The sequence below is a fragment of the Palaemon carinicauda genome, chromosome 17 (genome assembly GCF_036898095.1).
Source record: "Palaemon carinicauda isolate YSFRI2023 chromosome 17, ASM3689809v2, whole genome shotgun sequence".
Lineage (NCBI taxonomy): Eukaryota > Metazoa > Arthropoda > Malacostraca > Decapoda > Palaemonidae > Palaemon > Palaemon carinicauda.
Window position 1 is genome coordinate 69334716 of NC_090741.1, and position 17079 is coordinate 69351794.

Here is a 17079-nt window from a genome sequence, read left to right on the forward strand (position 1 = left end):
AAATCTACCAGTTAAAGGTGCTGTGTTTCGGTCTCTCCACAGCTCCTCAGGTGTTCACCAGTGTTTTCACCCTGATTTCATCTTGGGCGCACAGGAACGGCATTCGTCTCCTTCGTTATCTGGACGATTGGCTGATCCTAGCAGACTCGGAGTCGACCCTTCTTCGGCACCGAGACAGGCTTCTGGATCTTTGCCAGGATCTGGGGATCGTGGTAAACCTCGAGAAGTCCTCTATGCAGCCGTCCCAACGACTGGTTTATCTAGGCATGCTAATAGACACCAATCTCCACAAAGCCTTTCCATCAGACGACCGGATAGCAAGGCTGAGGAGGGTGGCGGAACCCTTCCTCAGGCGAGAAAATCTCCCCGCCCAGTCGTGGTTGCGTCTCTTAGGTCACCTATCCTCCCTGGCTCGTTTGGTTCCAAACAGCCGCCTCAGGATGAGATCCCTACAGTGGCGGCTCAAGTCCCGGTGGAATCAAGGATCCGATTCTCCGGACAATCTGATCCCAATGGGGTCTTTGGAACAGACGGACTTGCGGTGGTGGCTGGTCGACGAGAACCTGTGGAAGGGAGTGAGTCTTCTCGTCCTCCCCCCGGAATTGACTCTTTTTTTGGACACGTCAAAAGAAGGGTGGGAGGCGCACGTTCTGAACCAGAGGTCCTCAGGCCTTTGGTCTATTAACAGTAGAACACCACCATCTTCTGTGTGGAGGAAAGTAAAAAAGATAGCTGGCAAATTCACCCCCAACCCACCACCAGTGTTGAAGGTGAATGGCCAGTATGTAACTGAAGCAAATGAAGTTAGCAATGCCCTGGCTAATCATTTTTCAAATGTATCCAGCAAGTGTGAAGGAGCCCCTGGTCACCAGTATAGGAGCACTGAAGAAAAGAAAATTTTAAATTTTGCAACAAGAAGGGAAGAGTCGTATAATTCTCCTTTCACCGAAAGAGAATTTGATTCCGCACTTGCTCATTGCAACGATACAGCCCCTGGACCCGATGGAATTCCATATGCAATGATTAAACATGTACATTTTAATACAAAGCTATTTATTTTAAGCATTATTAATAGAATATGGCATGATCATAGCTACCCAAGTGTTTGGGAACTAGCCATTATTTTAGCCTTTTTAAAACCCGGTAAAGATAAGTTTTTAGCAGCAAACTATCGTCCTATTGCATTGACATCTTGTTTATGTAAAATCATGGAGAAGATGGTCAATGCAAGGCTGATATGGTACCTTGAAAAGAAAGGTATTTTATCACCGATTCAATGTGGATTCCGAAAAATGCACTCAACGACTGATGTGTTGATACGACTTGAGTCATCTATTTGTGAAGCCTTTGCTTCCAAACAGCACCATGTTACAGTATTTTTTGACCTTGAAAAGGCATATGATACCACATGGAGATATGGTATTCTTAAAACCATTCATGAATTGGGATTGAGAGGAGAGCTGCCACTATTTATTCAGGCATTTCTTTCACATAGAGTTTTTCAAGTGAGAGTGGGGGAAACTCTATCGGAGAGTAAGTGCCAGGAAGAAGGAGTTCCTCAGGGTAGTGTGCTGAGTGTAACCCTTTTTGCACTAGCTATTAATGGGATATCCTCAGCCATTCCCCAGGATGTTCTCTCAACACTATTTGTGGATGATCTCTCAATATCATTTGCTGGCACTAGAATGGCAATGGTTGAGAGAAAAATCCAACTCTCTATTGATAAAATTATCCAGTGGGCTGACATGAATGGATTCAAGTTCTCGACAAGTAAAACTACCATTGTCCATTTTTGTCGTATCCGGGGAGTACATCCAGACCCGGATATATACATTAAAGGTCAACGGATACCATGTGTATCGGAAACCAAATTTTTAGGTTTGATATTTGACTGTAGACTTACATGGGTTTCTCACCTAAAAGCGCTAAAAGCTAAATGTGTTGAAGCTCTGAATATCTTAAAAGTATTGTCCCATACATCATGGGGGGCAGACCGCAATACTATTTTAAAATTATACAAGGCCTTGATTTTTTCCAAAATTAGTTATGGTTGTGAGGTATATTCTTCAGCCACCCCAAGCCGGTTAAAAATATTAGACTCGATACATCATGCAGGTATTAGATTATCTACTGGAGCTTTTAAAACCTCGCCTATCCCAAGTCTCCTTGTTGATGCTGGAGAGTTACCTCTAGACCTTTACCGAATGTCTTCCATTCTTCGGTATTGGTTTAGATTGCAAAGACTCCCTAGCTCTCTAGCCTTTCAGACTGCAAGCCTTGTAAGACACGCATCATACTTTGAGTTGCACCCAAAATCTCCTCAACCTTATGGCTTTCGGGTGAAACGATTTTTAAATAGTCTGGATATAATTAGAAATAAGGTACTTCCATTCAAGGTATCATCAACGCCTCCATGGAAATTACCTGACATATCTTTTTGTAAATACTTTATTGGAGTTAAGAAGAATATGACTGACTTAGAATCCAGGTCTCTTTTTATGGAACATGTCGAAGAACATAGGGGATCGACTTTTATATATACTGATGGCTCCAAATCTGATGCTGGTGTTGGATTTGGAGTACATAGTAATGATTTTAATTGTAGAGGTGCACTTCCTCTAACAGCTTCCATATTTACTGCCGAACTGTATGGCATATTAACCGCTATTGAGAAAATAGCTTTGGAAAAGGAGGGTAATTTTACAATTTTTAGTGATGCAAGGAGTGTTCTTCAAGCTTTAGAAGTTTTTAATTCTAGTAACCCTCTAGTTTTAAAGATTTTAGAATGGCTTTTTATTATTGGACGGAAAGGTATAACTGTTCGATTTTGTTGGGTTCCAGCACATGTAGGTGTGTCTGGGAATGAGAAGGCAGATTTACTGGCGAAGAATGCGGCATCCGAGTTGCTACCAAGGAGGTATCCCATTCCATGTAACGATCTCCTACCTTACATCAAGAAATTGGTTTGTGATAAATGGCAACAGCACTGGGACAGTCAAGACGGCAATAAAATGAGGGAAGTAACAAATATCATATCACCTTGGAGGTATAACATGATTCCCCGAAAATGGGAGACGACTCTTTGTCGTCTCCGTATTGGTCACACACGGTTGACACACGAGTTTCTGCTGAAGGGCCAACACCAACCGTATTGCGAGGACTGCTTAGTACCTTTAACAGTGAGGCATTTGTTGACCGAATGCCCTAATTTTACTAACTTAAGAAATAGATATCTGTTTGAGGCTCGAGGTGAGGATGGCAGGTTTATCCTTGCCAAGATTCTTGGACATGATGTGTCTTACTATGCGAGCGGAATTTTTAGATTTATTTCAGAAGCAGGTCTTCTGAAAACTATTTAACTATTTTAATGACTTCTTAATTTTTATGGTTTTAATCGAATTCTCTTTTAATTTTCATATACAGTAAATGGTATCGGCGTCAATGACCTTAGATGTCAGGATGCCAGAAAACTTTCAATCAATCAATCAATCAGGCCTTTGGTCAGAATCAGAATTTCTGGCTCTTCAGCAGTTCCAACGGTCCCTGGCGGGTCACTCCGTCGTGGTGATGAGCGACAACACCACGGTAGTTGCTTATATCAACAAGCAGGGAGGCACTTTTTCGCAGCAGCTATCCCATCTTGCAGTAGAGATTCTGAGGTGGACCGAAATCCACTTGATAACACTATCAGCTCGCTTCATTCCTGGCAAGAGGAATGTACTCGCCGACAGTCTGAGCAGGGCCTCGCAGATAGTGAGTACCGAGTGGTCTTTGGATCCTCAGATAGCCAACAAAGTCCTGACTTTGTGGGGTTCCCCGACTGTGGACTTGTTCGAGACAGCGTTGAACTTCAAGCTGCCCCTGTACTGCTCCCCAGTCCCGGACCCCAAGGCACTCTGGCAAGATCCAGCAACGGTGGGACAACATCGACGTGTACGCCTTCCCACCGTTCTGTCTGATGAGAATGGTGCTCAACAGGACCAGACTATCGGTCAACTGTTCAATGACTCTGGTAGCTCCGCTATGGCATCACGCGGAATGGTTCCCGGACCTTCTGCAGCTCCTGACGGAGCTCCCGAGGGAACTTCCTCCACGACACGAGCTTCTCAGACAACCCCACTCCGGCGTCCCTCACAAGGCCGTGGCCTCGCTTCGGCTTTACGCCTAGAGACTATCCATCGTCTCCTCGCGGAGAGAGGCTTTTTGCAACAGGTTGCGGAGAGAATGTCTCGGCACCTGCGAAGGTCCTCTGAGGGAGTCTACCAAGCAAAGTGGAGAGTCTTTTGTGGTTGGTGTCGTGGGAGGGGTATCTCTCCACTCGATGCCACTATTCCAGCAATAACGGACTTCCTCGTTTATCTGCGTGAAGAAATGCGCCTTTCGGTCTCAGCAGTGAAAGGCTATCGCTCAGCCTTAAGCTTGGCCTTTAGGCTGAAGGGCGTGGATACTTCTTCATCGCTAGAACTCTCTTTACTCATACGTAGCTATGAGCTTACCTGCCCCCAGTCGGAAGTGAGACCTCCTCCTTGGAACGTGGTTCGAGTCCTCAGGTCTCTTAAGAGACCTCCTTTCGAACCATTACACCAGGCCTCCGATCGCCACCTGTCTTGGAAGACGGCTTTCCTACTCGCTTTGGCTTCGGCCTAGCGGATTAGTGAACTTCATGGTCTCTCGTACGACATCGCCCATTCAAGGGGATGGGGGGAGGTAACGTTCAGGTTCGTCCCTGAGTTTGTTGCCAAGACTCAGAATCCTGGAGTGCCGGATCCTCGCTTCGACTCTTTCAGGATCCCGAGTCTCCGTTCTGTAACAAGCGACCCAGACCAGCTGCTACTATGTCCAGTGAGGTGTCTGAGGCACTACTTGAAGAGAACGGCTGCAGTTCGTCCTCAAGTGCGAGCTTTGTTTGTGAGCACAGGCAGGACTAAGAGGAGGGTCACCAGGAACACCATCTCAGCTTGGATTCGAAGGGTTATCCACCATGCCTTGAATCCAGACCCTCCTCCGTCACGTCGCCCTCGGGCACACGATGTTAGGGGTGTTGCTACATCCCTGGCCTTCAAGAGAAACTTCTCTGTGACGCAGGTACTTCAAGCTGGGGTCTGGAAGCGTCAGCCGACCTTCACAGCCCACTACCTGCAAGACGTGACCCACAGGAGCCTCGATACGTTTTCTATCGGCCCTGTGGTGGCTGCATAACAGCTAGTCTAACCTCAGGCTCCTTTTTGGACAAGTAGCAGTAGGTTGAGGGCGTTGTTACCCGGTCTTAGTCTGCGTGAATGAAAGAGTATGTCTGACCCTTACTTCTTTCTTCATTCTCCCCTCTCTTGGGGAAGCAGCATCCTGGTCCTCACATAGCTGACCTCGACCTCTGCAGGTAACCCATGCTTCTTTGTGCTCCTAGTATTAAGCTTAATACTGTTGCGTCCCCCATACCCTGACGAGGTGGTATTGGGAACGTCCTATCCTAGATTCCTATCTAAAGGTCTCAAGGTCAACTCCATAGGACGAGTCACACTTTCCTCCACACACTGCTTATGTAGGCCACTCGTTCCTAGCGATGCTAGGAACTTGTGAGGTACAGGGGCTCCTTTTCTCTAGTGCTACTCACTGAGGGATTGAGCCCCCGGGCAAGCCGAAGTCAGTAAGGCTGGGGACTTTCCACCCTTCCTAAGGGGTAAGTCACCCAATGTAAATAGCGTGGTTTGTATTTCGGTTACGGAACAAATGACAAATTCGAAGATAATTTGTATTTTTCCTAACCATACAAACCTTAGCTATTTACACATACTGTATGTGCCCGCCTTCCCTGACCCCCAAGTCAAGTCTTACCTCTAAGTGAAGTGAAGCAAGTCACCGGTGTGTGTGTGTGTGGGGGGGGGGCAAGCTACCCTTCCCCTACCCCCCGCTAACTAGCGCGGGGGTAATTAACCCTCGTTAAAACTATTGGCTCGTCATTTCAGCTGCGCTGAAAGGTAAACCCAATGTAAATAGCTAAGGTTTGTATGGTTAGGAAAAATACAAATTATCTTTGAATTTGTCATATTCCAGTAACTCCTCCCAGGGAACCTTCGGTAACTTTCCCTTCAGGGGGTCTGTCAGCCAGCATCCCTGGTTCTATGCCTTGATCAGAGCCATAATCCTGGCTTTCAAGCCTGTCCTGTCTGATTTAGGGCATGGAGCCATGGCTTCCTCTACCCCTTTGAAGAGGAAGAGAGGAGTTCCGGACGTGGTCACTTCCCCGAGGGCGAAACTGACTCCACTCAGACCATTGAGGCAAGTTCCTCCTATTCCTCAGACTAACTCTCCATCCCTTTCGGACGAAGATCTCCAGTCACTTAGGGAACCACGCGAAGAGAGACTTCCCCCCATCGCACCAATGGAGGAAATCTCTCTTCACGCCGAGAGTTAATCACAGTCTGAGAGTATAGGGGACGTGCCACTCTCAACGATGTTGGTGTCTTACCTCCTTCCCCGGAAGGAATCTAAAGACTCGAAAACCATGCCAAAGTCCTCCACTAGGGCTAGGATGGAGCCAGCCAGCCACTCAGGGAATATCCGCGACTCACCCTAAGAAGAGCCTTTGGGGATAGGAGACTTCGCTGCAAGTCCTACAACAGGAGGAGGCCAGCAGGAGTCAGAACATGCATTCTGGCAGGTTCTGACTCTAATGAGGGTTCTCAATGGGTTTTCCGAAGAAGAGATACCCCCTCGAGAGGGCAAAGGCACGGTCTTAGACCGCGTCTTTGGTACTCAGAAACCCTCAAAGACCAGTGCAGCCCTGACCTGGTCTCAAGGGGTGAAGAGTTTCAGGGACAAGATCTCCCAACAGTTCTCTGAGTTTGCCTCCTCCAACCGTGCCAGCACTACGAACAAGCTCCTCCCACCTCCTCGCGTGCAGCAGAGGAGGCACTTTTAGATTCTGGAGGAACCCAGTTCAGCTCTTCCTCTTCACCACTCTCTGGAAGAGCTAACCAGGGGAGTCCCTCTTGAGAGAGACTCAAGCCTGCAGGTCTCGTTCTCGGCAATCGAGATCCTTAACCAGGAAAAGGTCACCAAGTATGCGATGCAAGCTACTTCGTGGCTTGATATCTGGTTGGGGACCTTAGGTATCCTGATATGATCTGAGGATTTCTCCAAGGGACGCACCAGGAAAGCTATGGAGACCATCTTACTCTCAGGCACGCGCAAGATCGAGTTTCTTGCGCACTAAGTCTCGAACTTGTGGGCAAACACCATCTTGAAACGTCGAGATGCAGTAGCTGAGAGATTCCACTAGAAGGTCCCTAGCGTCGAGATCAATAGGCTCAGACATTCCTCCGTAGAGGGGTCTCTTCTGTTCGAGCCTAAGGATGTGGAACATGCTGCTGAGAGGTAGAGGAAGTCTCATCAAGACTCCCTCCTCCATAGGGCTTTAACATCTAAGCCCTATAAACCTCCAGCACCACAGCAGTCCCGTCCAACCAAGACCACAGCAACGACAAAAACTGCAGCGAAGACAACGGTGTCTAAGCCCTTTCTTGTCAAAGACAGGAAAGGCATAAAGTCCTCCAGGGGAGGTACCCTAGTTGGAGCAGTCAAGGCTGTAAAGGTTAGGATAGGCAGTCCCCCTGCATTTCCACCAGTGGGGGATGCCTAAAAAGTTGCGCAAACAGGTGGAAGCAACTCAGGGCCTATTCCTGGAAAATCTCCGTGATCAGTCTAGGATATCGCGTCCCGTTCATAACATCTCTACCTCCCCTGACCAGGAATCCAGTGTCATTGAACTCCCTTGCCATGGGATTGGCAAGGGGGCAAGCCCTTTGGGCAGAAGTCCAGACCCTGTTGAAGAAAGGTGCTCTCCAAGAGGTCCTCGACAGATCTCCAGGCTTCTTCAGTCAACTCTTTCTTGTAAAGAAGGCGTCTGGAGTCTGGAGACCAGTCATTGACCTCTCAGCTCTGAACAAGTTTGTCAAACAAACTCCGTTCAGCATGGAGACGGCAGACACGGTCAGACTAGCAGTAAGACCGCAAGACTTCATGTGCACACTAGACCTAAAGGACGTGTACTTCCAGATCCCAGTCCATCCGTCTTCAAGGAAGTACTTTAAGAGACTATCCAGCATCTCCTCTCTCTGAGAGGATTTTCGCAACAAGTTGCGATCAAGATGTCTGCATACCTGCGTAAGTCATCAGCAGCAGTCTATCAGGCAAAGTGGAAAGTCTTCTGTGGTTGGTGTCGTGGAAGGGGTATCTCTCCACTCGATGCCACTATTCCAGCAATTGCGGTTGTTCCTCGTGTATTTGCTTGAAGAAATGCGCTTATCAGTCTCAGCAGTGAAAGGTTATCTCTCAGCCTTTAAGTCTCGCCTTCAGACTGAAAGGAATGGATGTTTCTTCATCGCTAGAACTTTCCTTACTCATTCAGAGTTATGAACTTACCTGCCCCCTGCCAGAAGGGAGACCTACCCCATGGGAAGACGGTGTTCCTGCTAGCTGTGGTTTCGGCCCAACGAGTCAGTGAACTTCATGGTCTCTTACAACATGACCCATTCAAGGGGATGGGGAGAGGTAACGTTCAGCTTCGTCCCTGAATTTATTGCTAAGACTCAGATCCTGGGAGTAGCGGAGCCTCAATTCGACTACGTCCGGATTTCTAGTCTCCGTAGTGTAACAGATGACCCAGACCATCTCTTACTATCCCCAGTGAGGAGTTTGAGGCTGTATCTTAAGAGAACAGCCGCAGCCCGTCCTCGTGTGCCTGCACTATTCGTCAGCACAGGAAGGACCAAGAGGAGGGTCACCAAGAACACCATCTCAGCGTGGATTCGCAGGGTCATTGACCATGCACTGAATCCAGACCCTCCTCCGTCACGTCGTCCCAGAGATCATGATGTCAGGGCATGACTATGTCCCTGGCCTTCAAAAAAATTTTTCAGTGACGCAGGTTCTTCAAGCTGGGGTGTGGAAGCGTCAGACCACGTTCACATCCCACTACCTGCAAGACGTGACCCACAGGAGACATGATACGTTCTCTATTGGTCCTGTGGTGGCTACACAACAGCTGGCTTAAAATCTCAAGCTCTTTATTGGACAAGTAGCAGAATGTTGAGGGCATTGTTAACCGGTTTTAGTCTGCATGAATGAAAAGGTTTGACTGGCCCTTATTCTTTTCTTCATTCTCCCCTCTCTTGGGGAAAGCAGCATCCTGGGTTCTCTACATAGGTGTATTAAGATTAATACTGTTGCGCCCCCATACCCTGACGAGGTGGTATTGGGAAAGTCCTGGTGCACAGTTTTTCCATCTAAAGAACTCGGAATAACTTTACCAGGATAGTCACACTTTTACATACCTTCACTCACAGCTTGAGTAGGCCGCGAACCTTGCTTAGCAAGGTTCTAGCGAGGTGAGGGACTCCTTCTTCCTTGACTTCTGACACTCAGATAAGGAGTCCCCGGGTAAAGCCAAAAGCCAGATTGGCTGGGACGTCCACCCTTCCTAATGGGTGAGTCACCCCTATTAAATAGCGTGGTTTGTATTCCAGTTACGGAACAAATGGCAAATTCGTAGATAATTTGTATTTTTCCTAACTATACAAACCTTAGCTCTTTAAGCAAACTTATCCGCCAGCCCTATCCCCCTTGAAGTCCTACCTTCAAGCAAAGTGAGCTCAATCACAGGTGTGTGAGGGGGAGCAGTAGCAAGCTACTCTCCCTACCCCCTGCTAACTAGCGGTGTGGGTAGTTAACCTTCGTTAGAAATTAATGGCTCGTCATTTCAGCTACGCCGAAAGTAATACCCCTGTTGAATAGCTAAGGTTTGTATAGTTAGGAAAAATACAAATTATCTACGAATTTGTCATTCTTTACATTTTTAAGTCTCCACTGTACTTCACTTGTTTTTTAACAGATTTTCTTTTTTACTTTGCAGCAGTTTGTAAAGGCAACAACAGCAGCAAGGAGCCAAAATATTGCTTCTTTTTCAACTGCTGTTAGTATAGCAGATGGAAAGACACCTGATGATCAGTCTCAAAAGATGAGCAAAGCCATGAAAGCATATATGAACCGCGCTGAAGCTCATGGTAAGAATAACTTTTTTTTACATTATTACTATCTTATGATACTAGGTAAAGAGTTGTGATACTTATAAATATTTTGTGATTTAAGTATTATTTTTTCTTGTCTTTAGACTTTGTTTGATTTTGTGAACTTTTTACACCGTAGTAAACTTTCTGTTTTACACTTCCAGATGCTTTAATGGCAGAAGAGACTGCTGAATACGAGATAGGTCGACGACATCTAGCGAACATAATGGGAGAAGACCCTGAAACATTTACAGATGAAGATAGGGATGTAAGAATATATAAGATGAGATTTTTTTTTGGAATGACTGAGGCAGTCAAATGGTAATTTGGTGTTTAGTAAGTTGGGAAATACATGTGTTACTTAAAGGCTATTAGGGAGATTAGGTGATGATTAAGCTATAAAATATTTTAAGAACAGTAACAACATTAAGATAGATCTTTCATATATAAACTATAAAAACTTCAAAAAAAGAGGAAGGCAATTAAGATGGAATAGTTTGCCCGAGTGTACCCTCAAGCAAGAGATCTCTACCCCAAGACAGTGGAAGATCATGGTACAGAGGCTAGAGAACAGTGGTTTAATTTTGGAGTGTCCTTGGCTAGAAGAGCTGTTTACCATAGCTAAAGAGTTTCTTCTTCTCTTACCAAGAGGAAAGTAGTCACTGAACAATTACAGTTCAGTAGTTAACCCCTTGACCGAAATTTTTTTTTTTGGTAATCTCGGTGTTGTCAGGTGTATGATGACAGAGGAGAATGTGAAAAGAATAAGCCAGACTATTCGGTATATGTGTAGGCAAAGGAAAATTGGGCCGTGACCAGAGAGAGGGGTCCAGTGTTAGTACTGTCTAGCTTGTTAAAGGACCTAACAACTATCTAGTTGTATTATCTCAATGGGTGGCTGGTGCCCTGGCCAACCTGTCACCTATAGTAAGTATATGAATGTATATGAAAGTAGTGTACTCATACAGTGCTTAACATCTAGAGATGAACTTCAAATGAGTTGATGAGACTGTAGATTATTATATTGGATAGAAACCAAGCTGCAATCCAAGTTAGAAAAGCAATGGTACACAGACAAAGAAATTTTTGTTTTCAGAATAAAATGTTAAAAAAATGTCAAATAAAAACAAATAAGCTAAGCATCAGAGTAAAATGAACAATAAAAATAACAAATGAAATTTGAAATGGGACTCATGTTAGCATATTTAACAAAACATTTTCATGAAGTTTGAACTGCTGAAGTTCCTCTTACTCAACTACTGCACTTTAGGAAGATCATTCTATAGTTTGGTCACAGCAAGAATAAAACTTCCAGAATACTGTGTGGTATTAACCTCACCTAAGAAAGGTAAAAATGGTTAGAGCAACTGCATATTTAGTACATTAAATTGTGTATTCTGAAAAGTAATGAATACAATGAATGATTAGAAATACTGAAGGTTTTATGCATTATGTACGATGAGCTAATTGGAGAATAATACCAAGAGCAGTGACAAAGAAGACAATAAACCTGAAGTTTTTATCCAGTTAGTGGCACAGAACTAGACCGGAGAATGTTTATCAAAATATGACAATGAATATGAATAAAAAGGTTTCCTCAAGGTAAACTAGTCCTAATAAAAAATGAAAGATTAACCGTTCAGTATACTGTATTGATTTGTTTCTAAACGAATAAAGACCTTTCAGCCTATTAATTATAAGTATTGTCCCCCTGAAGCTGAAACTGCTGTTGAATTATTGACAAGATAGTTGAGTAGTAACAGTGGGGTAAGGGGAATCCACTCACTAACCAAGCTGACTGAGTCAAGCCACTTCTGTGTTTAGTTCCAAAGCAAATGGTTGTTCTACTTGGGCTCTTCAACTCCCGTTTAACTTTTGTTTGCGTATGTCTTGGATTTCCATTTGTGTTGGGACTTGATCTTTACTTGTGGAGCCGGAATGTACAGCTTGTCATGAGGAAGTGTCCTGGTAAAGAAGGTAAGGCATGTGGGCAATTTATCTCTTTGCTCTCTTTTGTTGGGGGCATTTTTGTGTGCAAGATTTCACTAGTGTTCTGTGTAGGTTTGGTCTCCTTCCCAGTGGGAGTGTTTCAGAAAGAAGGCAGTGGCCATAAAGTGTTCACTGGTATCCTGGGATGGGTGCTCCACCCCTTTGATATGGAAGATGATTTTATGTTCCTTCTCCATTCCATTCTCAATGTATTCCTTCTGTCTCTCCTTAATATACTCGTAGGACCCAGTTGATGGGAGTAATAAGCAGGAAGAAGGGTGAATATAACCCTAACTCAGTTTGGTTAGGCTTACACTGTTTTCCTCAACTAGTGAGAGACTGACACAGGGAAGCATCCAACTCATTAGATGTTTTGTCCCTCCTGAATAAGGTTTATGTCTATAGTTTATGATGCTGAAAGTTTATTGCAAGTACACCTTCAGTGAGGCCCCAGCTTTGGCCAAATCCCCCCCTTTGATAGGGTGAGTGCCAATCCCAGTGTTATTCCTCCAGTGATACCTTGTGTTTCCCTGTGCTTATTACCCCTGGATTTGGCTCCAATTTGGGAAGCCCTTGTGACTTCTTCTTCAGTGAGAACCCCTTCCACTTTGGCTCTTCAGACCTTGAAGACCCAGATGTAGTGGTAGAGAGTGCTTCTGCAGGACTAACTCACTCCTCCTCCTCTTCTATCATCTTGTCGTTATCTTTTTCTTCTTTGAAATCCTCTTCTTGGATAAAGAAGAAGAGCAAGACCTGCAAGATCGTCCGTTTCCTTTAGGAGAGGATGATATAGCTCACCTAGTAACCGGTACCTTCAGGTTTTTCTACTATAACATTTGCGCAATGCATTAGGTGATGCTGATACACCAGTTCTAAGACCAGTTTGAGCTGATAGTAAACTAGGTGAAGGGGATCATCCCCACTTCCTTACACTCTTCTTGTCAGGACATAAGATGTCCATCTTGACTACTCCTCCGTCTCGTGGTGCTTCAGTGCCACTAAGGGAAGGAATAGCACGGAACCCTTGATACTCCCATGCACCTGATCTAGGCGTCCTTGCTCCCCACTCAATGTACTGGTTGCATGATGTTGATTGAGAATGTTTACAGTACATTCCATCTACCTTCCATAAATGGATATCTGACTTTGTTCATGGGGGAAGGAGCGTATGTAATTGACAGTTTGAATAGTCTTCTTTCCCTTGAAGGGATGAAGTTCATAAAAATTTAGGATTCTGTAGGAGCTGTAGGGCCCTTTCCCTGTGGAATATGACAGCCCTGTTTTCTTGAGATTACAGTATTGATATTATTCATATGTGCAACAGTTATCTTCTTCCAGGTCTGTGTCTGCCATCAAGAAGCCACCCATGCTCCTTGGGCTACGAAACCCTCCTTCTAGCTCCCGTTGTCCATGTTAGCGAGATTTATATTCCAATACTGACTGGCTTCAGTGGCCACAATGCCATACCATATGGCTAAAATTAATTGAATATGGATGACTCAAGAAGACCAGTTTAATTAATGTTAGAATTTTGGGAAATATCAAATGCTGTGACAGTAGACCCACAGTCAGATTGATTGCTGTTAAGAAGAAATCTAAATTGCCACATAGTAATGGACAGAGCTTGATTTAAGCATAAGAAAAAGAAATGATGAAGGAGAAACAATTTTAGAATTTTGTCAAGTTACATAACACAGTATTTAAGAAACAGAGTTACTGACCACAGTGTATAATTAGCCCAGAGGGAAGTTAACATTCAGGAGTGGTAAAGTTAACAAATTGTTGTTAGGAATGGAATTAAAATCTAAACACAGCAGAGGGAAAAGAGGAAAATATTCTATTTAGGGTAACACATAGGCTTAAAAAATGGAAAAATATGAAAGGTAGAAAGTATATTTGATGATGATGATAGTAATAATAATAATAATGATAAATTAGGAAAATGAATAATGGAAAAGATATAGGACCATCTGGAATAACAGGTAACTTCATAAAAGCAGTTGGAGATCCTTTCTTCTGTGAGCATAGAAGCATGATACAGGAAGAAATAGGACCAGAAGAGGGAGAAAAAGTATTACAGTAATGATATAGAAATGTAAAATGGCTGCACTGTAGCATAGAAAATACAGAGGAATAAGACTAATTGAACATGCTATGAAAATATGGCATCATACTTGAGAGATCAACAAAAAAGCAGTATTTAAAATGTGGAATTAAAAGATAAGTATTATTCTAAGAGGAAGAGATTATTCCACATATTTTTAGATCTTGAAAAGTCACTCAATGGAGTACTGCTCTGAGGCAAGTATTGTAGTTAAATGAATGTTACAAAAGCAGAAATCTCGGGAAGATTCGTTCAGTTAGTGGTGTTACTCTACCATAACTGGCAATTCACATTTAGTTTGATCTAACTCCATAATGTTAAACTTGTTCTTCATGCTTAATTTTCTTTGCTTGAGCAGAGAAATTGAATGTTTATTCTTAATATTTTTTGCTTATAGAAATCAATTGTAGTATGTATATGTAAATTAGTTAATCTTTTCTTCACATACAGAAAGCCCTTCCATTTTTATTTTGTAATACTGTATCCATGTTTATAGAATGAAATTGAATTCCTAGTACTGTATTGATTTTTTTTGTTAATAAGAACTAGCGAATGCTAATTCCTTTTATTTGTTTGTTTACAGAAAGCAATTGAATACTTATTTCCGTCTGGTTTATTTGAACCTCGTGCCCGACCATATCTGAAACACCCAAGCGAGGTATTTTCCAAAAGGAAAGAGGCTGAATTTGATCACAGTGGGCGTCCATTTCACACTTTGTTCTACACAGGATTACCAAATTACTTCCAGATTTTACATGTAAGTTATTGCTTGGGAACTGACCATGCTGGGAAATTTAATTTACCCTCTTAGCTTGCTTGAGATATTTTGTTTAAATTTCCACCATGTGTAAAATCTGTAATACAGGGATGTTCATAAGATTCTTAGGAATATAAAGATTAAGAATATAAGGTTTTGTTCTACATGAGACTTGTCACATAATTCTGTCTGGTCTTTGACCTTTATTTTCATCTTGTTATTTCACCTGTATGTCATTCTTTGTTCCTACGTACATACAAGCCTTTCGTCCTATACAAAAGTGATACTGTCTTCAGTGGTGCTGGAACTGACAGTGAATTGTTAAAAAATAGCAACACAGTACTGTACTCCGCTTTACGTCATTTCATCTTACGACATTTCCAACTTTGTCGCTTACCCTGAAATATTAAATAGAAAAAATTTAATCCACATTACGTCGTTCTACTTGGCCTTACTGTGGTCCCACCGTCGCAAAGTAGCAATGAAGAATATGTAGCTATGATACCTGACTAAATAAAATTAATTTTCTGGGCTCAACCTGTGTTGCTCCGTGAAATGCTCCTTATAGCACCATTTCTAAGATATAAATACTGCTATAGAAAATTCATTTTATATTATTAAAAAATATGAAAACTTATGAATCAAAAGAAATTTTTCCCAGAGTATGTATAAATATTTAATTCATGCAAGTTTTTTCATAGTATATTTTCCACTATTTCTGTGTGGAATGTTACAATATCATCTAACATCATTTTGTTTCAGCTATTAATAGATGATTCTATTATTGTATTGAACATTTTACATTTAGGCACCACAGTTCATCTAAATTTGGAATAGAATATATGATTCTCGTCCTACAGTAATTAGTTTTATGATAAATAAAGTAAATTTGTAGTAAGTGAAGGTGCATCTTAGCAGTTCTGAAGAAATAACTTTTCTTAGATATCATAATTACTTTTTATCTTATTTAATTATACTCTGCGATTAATTTTCTTTTCAGTTCAGTAATCAACTACCTAGCTAAAAATTAACATGTACGTTAACCGTAATAATGAATCTAAACATGAATACCAATGATTTTAATGGCAACTATTCAATACAAAGACATAATCATTTGCATAGATTTCCATTGTAAATTGAATCCAATTGTAATCAGTAACGCTCTAAGCAGTAAAATAAAACCTTCAATCAACCTAAGAAATGGTATTTTGTGAAACAATAAAGGTATTTGAGTGAAATGGTAAACATATATTGAGAGAGAGAGAGAGAGAGAGAGAGAGAGAGAGAGAGAGGAGAGAGAGAGAGAGAGAGAGAGATATTTTTCCAAACTTTTTTCCTGTAATCTTCTAAGTTTAATAGTACAGTAGTGATACCTATCAGAAGATATAAGAAGTGTAAAGACAGACAACACCAGATCTAATGCCGCCATTTTGAATTTGTATGAATGTGTACATGTTTCCAGATTGGCGTGTTGATTTTGTATCTATTTATTGATGCACAATGTACCATAATTACATTTGTATTGTTTATAAATAGTAACATTTAAGAGAATAACAACATAAAAACAAGAATAGCGCCAACGTTATCCCTGCGTGTCGTAAGAGGCGACTAAAAGGGACAGGACGAGGGGGCTAGGAACCTCCTCTCCTGTATCTACATCCTGTGAGACATCGACAAAGAGATGGAGCTGGGGGGAGAGTGACTGCTCCCCGCACTCTAGTTTTGGGGTGTTTGAATTTGCGTGGATGTAGTACGATAGAGAGTAAAAGATGTGAAATTGGAAGTATGTTTAGGAATAGAAGGATGGATGTATTGGCCTTGTGTGAGACGAAGATAAAAGGAAAGGGTGAAGTGATGTTTGGTGAAATGTCTGGTAGAGTGTCTGGGATTGAAAGGGGAAGAGTGAGAGAGGGTGTGGCTTTATTGCTGAGTGAATGGATGACAGGTAAAGTAGTGGAATGGAAGGAGATATCATCTAGGTTAATGTGGGTAAGGGTTAGGTTGGGTAGGGAATGGGCGTTTGTTAGTGCGTATGGGCCAGGTAGTGAGAAAAGTGAAGAAGAGCGGAATGAGTTCTGGAATGAATTAACTAGGTGTGTAGAAGGACTGGGTAGAAGGAATTATGTAGTTGTCATGGGTGACTTAAATGCTAGAGTGGGCGCTGG

The 17079-nt window shown here is 42.8% G+C and overlaps 1 protein-coding gene across 1 annotated transcript in view; it reads left to right on the top strand.

Moving 5' to 3' along the window:
• Positions 1-17079, top strand: part of LOC137656127 (small ribosomal subunit protein uS9m-like) — a 102653-nt gene that overhangs the window by 14067 nt on the left and 71507 nt on the right. Inside the window, exons 2-4 of the mRNA XM_068390307.1 lie at positions 9911-10061; positions 10229-10332; positions 14741-14914. Coding sequence (XP_068246408.1) covers positions 9911-10061; positions 10229-10332; positions 14741-14914 — 429 coding nt within the window. The remainder of the gene's footprint in view (positions 1-9910; positions 10062-10228; positions 10333-14740; positions 14915-17079) is intronic.